We start from the raw sequence: 9840 nt of genomic DNA on the forward strand, positions 1-9840 counted from the left end.
TCCTCTCCCTAGTATTACATCTCCATGCATGGCTGAAGTGCCCTTGAGCAAGGCACCTAACCCCACACTGCTCCAGGGACTGTAACCAATACCCTGTACCAAGACACCTAACCCCACACTGCTCCAGGGACTGTAACCAGTACCCTGTACCAAGGCACCTAACCCCACACTGCTCCAGGGACTGTAACCAATACCCTGTACCAAGGTACCTAACCCCACACTGCTCCAGGGACTGTAACCAATACCCTGTACCAAGGTACCTAACCCCATACTGTTCCAGGGGGTGTAACTAATACCCTGTAAATAACTAGCAAGGCACCTAACCACTGCTTCAGGGACTGTAACCAATACCCTGTAAATTATTGTATTTGGGGGGGGGAAGTATCAGCTAAGTGTAATGTAATAATGTCATAATAATAGTATAGTAAGTTAGAAGGCAGCAGTGATATTTTTGCGCTCACGAAGTAGAAAAGTAAACAGGGGTGTGTACCCAAATGGAACAGTTCAAAGTTCAGAGCCAATTCACACCCTGGAAAAAGACACTAAGGTCAAACACAAGAATTAACGTTTTTAAATTATTTTTTCCGAGAGCAGAGAGGAGTAGACGTTCCAGGGCTCTGCCTTCATGCTATACAGTGTGTACTCAGAAGCAAAAAACAACCGAAACCCCCAAAGCAACAAAACCAGCTCAACCGCTCAAGCTCTCCTCTCTCCTCTCTCCTCCTCTCCCCTGCTTGCAGTAACTTATTGTGCAACACTGCACTCATTTACACACACACAGAGAGAGAGAGAGAGAGAGAGAGAGAGAGAGAGAGAGAGAGAGAGAGAGAGAGTGAGCGAGCGAAAGAGCGAAAGAGATGAATATCACACATTCTATATATCACTGGAATTATCATGTCTCCAATAGGCCTTAACTGTCTGCTGACTTCATATCAACACTGATAAGGTTTATATCAGCCTACAAAGAAATGTGATGACTTTATTTAAACACTCCACTGCTTTACTGCCAACAGACATGTGTATAATACTTAATTAAATGTCATGTCTTGTTGTCCACCTGGCAAGCAATAGGCTGCATGGCCTCCACTACACAGGTCTGTATGGGACTTTTCGCATGACTGTATTGCCATCTGCAGGCCATTTGACAACACTACACTTACTGCCACAGGAGGTAAGGACGCCGGACTGAGTGGCAATGTGGAAGCTCAATTCATCATAATAACTAGCGATACTCTATGCAAAGACAGACACGAGAGACAGGCAGCAAAAACGATAATTTTATTTTACTCTATTATTATAGCCAACTAAGCCCGATAGGCTATGGCTACGTTTAGTTATCCACAAGGGAAGCAACTTTTACCACCGACTCAGCCGACGTTTTTCCTCTACATTTCTGTAATATGTGTTTAAAGAGGAGAATCGTCTTGTGGATGTCAAAAAGAGTTCACCAAAATGAGGCAAGGCAGTTTTGGAACCACATGGCGTTGCTAAGCAGATTAAAGCTGTTCTCTGAGTGGCTACTCTCTTGAAATCCAACCAATAAGATCACCTGTTGCTTCGATGTGGCAGGCAGTTTGAAGCGTCCTTTTTGCGTAGGCGTGTGTTACTCCTGGAAGTGACCGTTGCTGTTCAAATATCTTGTAGCTGACCTGTGTGCCAAGTCGTGATCAGAAGGCTATTTTAGTTGTTTACAATCTGAGATACAAAGTAACTTCTATTGTTTCGCCAGCTGAGAGCGACATTGTAGCCTACCAATCGTTCGGGAGGAGAAAAAAGGGGAACAGCAATCAAACGCCAAGCTATGCAGTTCGATAAGATGTCCAAGTTCAATTTTAGCTTCAGGAGAAGCGAAAGAAAAGCATTTGTGAGTTATCGCATGCCTTATTGTTATGTTTTACGGTGTTTTTCCTATTGGTAGACAGGCTATCAGCTGACTCCGGAGCACAAGTCAACATTCCAAGCTGTTCTCCCCTTGTAAATGTATCTCCGAGTAGCTTTGCCACAGTTATTTAGGTCAGTTGACCTAGAAAAAGAAAGGGGGTGTGCGGTTTCGAGCTGACACTATTTACACTGACCTGCAAATTATTCTAGCAGGTAAATCATCTGTGTTTGAACAGCCTACTTCCGCTTCAGTGTAGTAGCCTACTGGCCGTGCTGGTTTAGTTTGTCTCCTCTCAAAATAGAATAGTTTAGCTGCTATGTTGGATAACACAGTATGTGTGTGTGTGTGTGTGTGTGTGTGTGTGTGTGTGTGTGTGTGTGTGTGTGTGTGTGTGTGTGTCCAGAGGTTACTTGAATAGCTTTGTGTGCATAGTTGCTGTTCTATTATAGAGTCTCTCTCTCTCTCTCTCTCTCTCTCTCTCTCTCTCTCTCTCTCTCTCTCTCTCTGTGTGTGTTTTGATTGTGAAGGTTGGTGAAGATACATGCAGTCATCCCTGGTCGCTTCGACAATATCCCATAGCATAACTTTGTGTGTCTCTATGTGTGTGTCTATGTGTGTGTGTGTGTGTGTGTGTGTGTGTGTGTGTGTGTGTGTGTGTGTGTGTGTGTGTGTGTGTGTGTGTGTGTGTGTGTGTGTGTGTGTGTGTGTGTGTGTGTGCGTGCGCGCGCGCGTGCGTGCATGTGTGCGTCTGCAGGGACGGGTCTGTGTGTGTTTGGAAAACGCTTCAGGGTTTTAAGCGAGAGTCTGTGTTGTTGGATGTAGTTCCCTAGTTGCTACAACATTAACGCAATATGAATGAATGCTTCAGGCCCCAGCCTTGCCTCTTGGGCCCCCGGACCTAGGCCCGGTAGGCCTGTGTGTGTGTGTGTGTGTGTGTGTGTGTGTGTGTGTGTGTGTGTGTGTGTGTGTGTGTGTGTGTGTGTGTGTGTGTGTGTGTGTGTGTGTGTCTGTCTGTGTGTGTGTGTGTGTGTGTGTGTGTGTGTGTGTGTGTGTGTGTGTGTGTGTGTGTGTGTGTGTGTGTGTCCTCACTCCATGCTAATCTACATGTGGCGCTTTTCTCTGCTTTCTGTGTGTGTGTAACCACATAGTATTCATTAGGGGTGTATTGAATCCAAGATTGGGTTTGGATTTGGTTTTCTGTTGAACTTTAGAGCGCCAACCAAACCAAATCCTACCGTGTAAGCACGACTTGATTATGTTGTCAATGTTTAAGACTTGCCTATTATTGCCTATGATTTTACATTTTAAAATAAAATAATAAAATATTCCTGTATGAAGTATTCTCTGTCTAACTGTTAAGACGAGGAGTGTCAAGCAGTGGATTGGGTATCAGACGGAACCTTAAAAATCAGGATTCTCTACATCCCTAGTATTGATGCCTCTATTTGCTTTCTCTGTGTATGTGTGTGTGTGTGTGTGCGCGTGTGTGCGCGCGCGCGCGCGTGTGTGTGTGTGTGTGTGTGTGTGTGTGTGTGTGTGTGTTATGCTTCCATGGGTGTGTGTCGCTGGTTTGGAAAACGCTTCAACATTAACGCAATATGAATGAATGCTTCAGGCCCCAGCCTTGCCTCTTGGGCCCCCGGACCTAGGCCCGGTAGGCCCGTGTGTGTGTGTGTGTGTGTTAAAACGAACCTTAAAAATCAGGATTCTCTACATCCCTAGTATTGATCATGATATTGATGATGTTTTATGATATCGATCATGATTGTTTGATGATATTTGTTAATATGAATATATGGTTTGCATGTGTGATGCCTCTATTTGCTTTCTCTATGTGTGTGTGTGTGTGTGTGTGTGTGTGTGTGTAATGCCTCTCTCTGCTGTGTGTGTGTGTGTGTGTGTGTGTGTAGAAGCATATAGCTCATGGTCTGATTCCTGCTGCCACCATCGCCCCCCGACCTGCCGTGCCCCGCACCCCTCCCCCCCGGAGCCCCAGCCCCTCCCCCGAGAGACCCAGGTACACACGCACACACACACACACACACACGCACACATAAGCACGCACGCATGCACACACACACACATACACACACACGCACACGCACACACACACACACGATTTTGACATTCCAGTTCCTAATCTGCACAAAAAGCAAGAAAAACGTGCTAACTTTGCTCTCTCTGAGTGCTCCTAGTTTCTGAATATAATGCTGATCATTTATAGGTAATAAATATGATATAGACGTAGATACATGTACAGTGTATAATAATGATCAGTGGTGGTTAACCTGCAGCGCCACCTACAGGTATAAGGTGCATATCAACACATACTGAGCCTCTGTAAAAACAAAGGAAATACGCACTGCTCGCTTCTGAATTGACAATCCGGTGCAACCAGAGCAGGACTAAATAATATGTGCAAAGGGAAAAGAATCTGGTGCCACACGGATGTCTATTTTCTGTTATTTATTTTTTCAGTGCAGTAAGACAAACCTTTCGACATTCGTCTTCGTTTCGGACTAACCGTCCTTTATCAAAGTGCACTCTGATAAAGGACGGTTAGTCCGAAACGACGCATGTCGAAACGTTAGTCTTACTGCACTGAAAAAATAAATAACAGAAAATAGACATCCGTGTGGCACCAGATTCTTTTCCTTTTGCACACGCTGAGCCTCATTTCTCCATCCTTGTGTCTTTACATCCTTCTCTCCTCCATTCTCCTTCTGCGGAGGAAACAAAGAACTAATCAAAGGAGAGAAAGAAAGCAGACAATCACACACCATCTGGCCTGCGTCACTTTTTCAGTGACAGAAATGCCCTCGATGACATGGAGCATTGAGCAGGGTCCGGGGCAGGATGAGAGAGAGAGCAAATGGATATGGATATGGACCGTTTAAATCAATGATTCTCAAAGTGTGGTCCGGGGACCACTAGTGGTCCGTGACAGAGCACATGTGGTCCAAGAGGGGATTTCTATTTTACCATGACAAGCTAGCAGTATGCTATATTTGTAACATTATTACAAAGCTAAACATATCATTTTCACTACAGTAAGACAGGCTTGTGAATGTGGACAAAAAAGTAAGTGATCTGCGTCAAAATTAGCAGTGTCAAATTAGCACCCATCAACTGTCAATTCAGTTGACAGCCGGTCCCTGAACATATTTGGGGGGACAAAGTGGTCCTCGGTCTGAAAAAGTTTGAGAAGCACTGGTTCAAATGGATATTAATGCTTCATATTGTCCATATACAAACGAAATTGCCGACCACTGATCTGCAGTAATCTGGCTATTCCACGGGCTGCGCACTGAGTTCGGAGCGCAATTGTCCTCTGAGTTCGTTCTGACGACGGTTGTCAAGGGAGGTGCAAGGGGTCTATTGTCTTCCTGTGTCCTCAAGTGGTCATTTCCTCTTCCTGTCTCCCTGTGTGGTCATTTCAGGTCGGCTTTGGCGGCGGCCATCTTGTCTTCGTCTCTGACGGGGCGCACGGTGGCCATTCCCCCCCCGAGCACCCTCACACACACACGCACGCGCTCGCTCTCCGAAAGTGACACACACTCGCGCTCAGAACACTCACACGCCTTTCAGCCCTTCGCCACCACCGCCCTCTACACCAGGTAAGTGCACAGGTGTGTGTGTGTGTCTGTGTGTGTGTGTCTGTGTGTCTGTGTGTGTGTGTGTGTGTCTGTGTGTGTGTGTCTGTGTGTCTGTGTGTGTGTGTGTGCTTCACTGCATGAAAAGTTTGTCATGTGCAGCTAAATATAGTGATGGGCATCCTAACACTCTAAAACCAGGTATTCTGGAATATGTGGCAGTGGACTGGAGCTTCTGAATCCAGGCTGCCAATCACTCTCTCTCTCTCTCTCTCTCTCTCTGTCTCTCTCTCTCTCTCTCTCTCTCTCTCTCTCTATCTCCCCCTCTCTCTCCCTCTCTCTCTCGCTCTCTCTCTCTCGCTCTCTCGCTCTCTCTCTCTCTCTCTCTCTCTCTCTCTCTCTCTCTCTCTCTCTCTCTCTCTCTCTCTCTCTCTCTCTCTCTCTCTCTCTCTCTCTCTCTCTCTCTCTCTCTCTCTCTCTCTCTCTCTCTCTCTCTCTCTCGCTCTCTCTCTCTCTGTGTGTGTGTGTGTGTGTGTGTGTGTGTGTGTGTGTGTGTGTGTGTGTGTGTGTGTGTGTGTGTGTGTGTGTAGAGACCAGTGGTCAGTGCCTGTAGGCTCCAGGTCGCGTCACTCCTCCCCGGGTCGCTCAGGAGAGGAGGAGGAAGAGGAGGAAGAAGAGGAGCACGATGAAGATGATGACGAAGACGTAGAGGAGGAAGAGGAAGAGGAGGAGGAGAGGGAAGACAGAAACACACACATCTACCAAACAGTAGATGACAACAATACCAGCCCTGTATACGCCATACCACACAAGGTGACACACACACACACACACACACACACACACACACACACACACACACACACACACACACACACACACACACACACACACACACACACACACACACACACACACACACACCATAATTAGGTTATTGGAATAAATTGTTCATTTTTTCATTGAATAAATATTCATTGTTTACATTCATTCGGTCGGTTTCATGTGTTCCACTCAAGTGCGTGACACTAAGAAGGAATTCATGGCTTGTGATTGACTACTTACTATTCTAGAATATCTATAGCCCGTTAATAACCTAGTAACCATGATAAAGAAATTAGCTTTAGATGGTGTCAAGCATGTGTGGTGGTAAACAAGTGAGTTTAAAAAAAAAAAGTAGTAGAGTAGAAAGTAGAAAGATGGTCAAGCATGGTAGTGGGACTGACATGGTTTGCATGAATGCTGTCAACATTGGAAATCTGAATTACACCTAAAAGAAGCATGCATGTCAACATGCACTGTGACTACTGAAGCAGATCATGATACTCTCCATAGGATTTCATTCAAATCTCACACCCATCTATTTTAGCCAGATGCAGACTCAAAATGTAAAAGTTCAGTGTAAAGAAAGAAACACACACCGATGACCTCCCTTTTAATCCCTTTTCATTTTGAGACGATTCGAGCCAACACGGCCCCTTCTCTACCGGATTTTAATCTGGAGTGTACTCACGTTTGTGGGAAATGTTCAATTATTAATGGCAGTATTAATGGCCTGATTTTTCAGAGTGAGCAAGAAATTGAAGTGGTTATGCATGTTGTTAAAAGGTTACTAATCATTGTGTCAAAGTGGAATTTCTTTAATTGCTCTCCTATGAAAAGATATACTCACAATTCTGCAAAAATGTGAGAGGTGTACTCACTTACGTGGCATACTGTACAACCAGAGATTCTTTAAGTATATAGAGACATGCCAATGTAATAGGTTGCTATGGGACCTAACGTGACCAAGTTCTGGTCTGCCTAAAGGGGCGTGTCATAATACTGCGAGCATTGAATAGAACAGTCCTTAGGTCTGCCTAAAGGGGGATCCCCCCCCCCCTTGCAATTGTAGAACCCGGAAACAATGGGCCAATGGAACCTCTCTCTCTACTCTCTCTGGTACAAGCTTCAGCTAAGTGTAATGTAATGTAATATGAGCACTTGAATAAACCACTAGCCACATGGCTGGCCTGGTACACACATAAATACTGTATTTACTATTTACACACACGTAATAGCACACACACACAGAATTCACTTACTGTTGGAGTTTGTCCGCTTTGCCTCTGAGTGGAGCTGTTGTATCATACTGCTCCAGGACTGCTCTGTGTGTGTGTGTGCGTGTGTGTGTGTGTGTGTGTGTGTGTGTGTGTGTGTGTGTGTGTGTGTGTGTGTGTGTGTGTGTGTGTGTGTGTGTGTGTGTGTGTGTGTGTGTGTGTGTTTGTTCAATCTGGGAATGAAACCTATGCACCTATGGCTGTATGAACTGTATTTTAATGTTGCTCTACCTGTCCAGGGACGGGACAAACAAATTCTAGGTTGTTTCGTCTGGTGGCGGTACTACATGCCTACGTCACAATAGCTATGTGCGTCCTTGTTGCCGACGACGTTTGATTCGTCGCCATGACCACCGTCCATACCGTCCCTAACCTTAACCCTAAACCTCACCCTAAACCCAAGCCTAACCCTAAATCGCTTGTTTGAAACTAGTGAGTCCCAGTGCAGTGCCCACTGCCGTTCGGCAACGAGGACGCGCATCACTAGTGTCGTAGGCACGTCCGGACGAAGTACCCTAGTTTTTGTGAGTCCCGTCCAGGGACTGCAGATGGAAATGAGTTGTACTAGCTGTAATCTGGCACCAGTCATCTCTTTACTTGTATAAACAATGACTCCTGTGCATGGTCCCTGTTTGAACTAAACTAAATAATGTATATAATTATTAATAATTATTAATTAATAATTGATCTTGAACAAAACAAGTTTTTTTACATGCTAGTATGAGGACTGAATCTGACATTTGGAAAACGAGGACGGCATGAAAACGCCCAAAAGCAGTATTAAATATTATGGAATAATAGGAAAATAATGTTATGTCTTCACTTTCTGTATTAAATGAAAGATAAATGTGTGCTAATGTCCAAAACATCATTGGATGCAGTTAATAGTTAGTGGAATTGGAAAATAAAGTCCATGGACCTAAAGGGCACTCAAACCGTAGAATCACTCGTATAATTGGTGTGTGTGTGTGTGTGTGTGTGTGTGTGTGTGTGTGTGTGTGTGTGTGTGTGTGTGTGTGTGTGTGTGTGTGTGTGTGTGTGTGTGTGTGTGTGCGTGTGTGTGTGTGTGTGTGTGTGCATGCATGCGTGTGTGTGTGTGCGTGTGTGCGTGCGCGCGCGCGTGTGTGTGTGTGTGTGTGTGTGCGTGCGTGCGCGCGTGCGTGTGTGCATGCGTGTGTGTGTGTGTGTGTGTGTGTGTGTGTGTGTGTGTGTGTGTGTGTGTGTGTGTGTGTGTGTGTGTGTGTGTGTGTGTGTGTGTGTGTGCGTGCCTGTGTGTGTGTGTGTGTGTGTGTGTGTGTGCGTGTGTGTGTGTGTGTAGAAGTCTTCCCACTCAGAGCCAGATGACCTGACCGGAGAGAGCACCTTTGATGTCGTCTCACCCCTACACACGGAAGGTACACACACACACACACACACACACACACACACACACACACACACACACACACACACACACACGCACACACACACGCACACACACATTATATATTAATGTAATGAATGTTATGTTACATGTTACAGAAAGAACCAGGTCTCTTTCTCTCTCACTCACACACTCTCACACACACACACACACACACACACACACACACACACACACACACACACACACACACACACACACACACACTGTGTTACTGTCATGCTAAATGTGTAGTTTGTTGTGTTTGTTTTCAGAGGAGGTTGAAGAGGAAACTAGAGAGAAGGTGAGACCATCAAAGACATATACACACACACACACACACACACACACACACACACACACACACACACACACACACACACACACACACACTCAGGTCATCTTAACACGCTGTATCACTGTGATGTCGTCTCACCCCTACACACGGAAGCTACACTCACACACGCGAGCACGCACACACACACACACGCACACATACACACACACACAGACACACACATACACACACACACAGACACACACACACACACACACACACACACACACACACACACACACACACGCACACACACACACACACTCACACTCTCAGGTCATCTTGACCCCCTGTCGTCTACAGCAGTGTGGGAACATTTCAACATTCCAACACCTGCCTCCGGCACACACACCTGCCTTTGGTTATATTACAGTGTTTCCCATACATTGAGGAAACTATGGCTGCCCGCCATAGTTTAAATTTGGCCGCCATAGTTTACGAAAATGTAAAAAAAAAAATTTTTTTTTACTTTTTTTTTTTTTTTAAAACGATTTCCGTTTTTGTTAAAAACGATTTGAATTACGATT

General features: G+C 45.3%; 1 protein-coding gene across 1 annotated transcript in view; it reads left to right on the forward strand.

Moving 5' to 3' along the window:
• The first annotated feature begins 1591 nt into the window (after positions 1-1591).
• Positions 1592-9840, forward strand: part of cep89 (centrosomal protein 89) — a 34422-nt gene continuing 26173 nt past the window's right edge. Inside the window, exons 1-6 of the mRNA XM_063189987.1 lie at positions 1592-1864; positions 3793-3899; positions 5323-5499; positions 6066-6288; positions 8893-8968; positions 9252-9280. Coding sequence (XP_063046057.1) covers positions 1802-1864; positions 3793-3899; positions 5323-5499; positions 6066-6288; positions 8893-8968; positions 9252-9280 — 675 coding nt within the window. The 5' untranslated portion in view covers positions 1592-1801. The remainder of the gene's footprint in view (positions 1865-3792; positions 3900-5322; positions 5500-6065; positions 6289-8892; positions 8969-9251; positions 9281-9840) is intronic.

Source organism: Engraulis encrasicolus, chromosome 23 (genome assembly GCF_034702125.1).
Source record: "Engraulis encrasicolus isolate BLACKSEA-1 chromosome 23, IST_EnEncr_1.0, whole genome shotgun sequence".
NCBI lineage: Eukaryota > Metazoa > Chordata > Actinopteri > Clupeiformes > Engraulidae > Engraulis > Engraulis encrasicolus.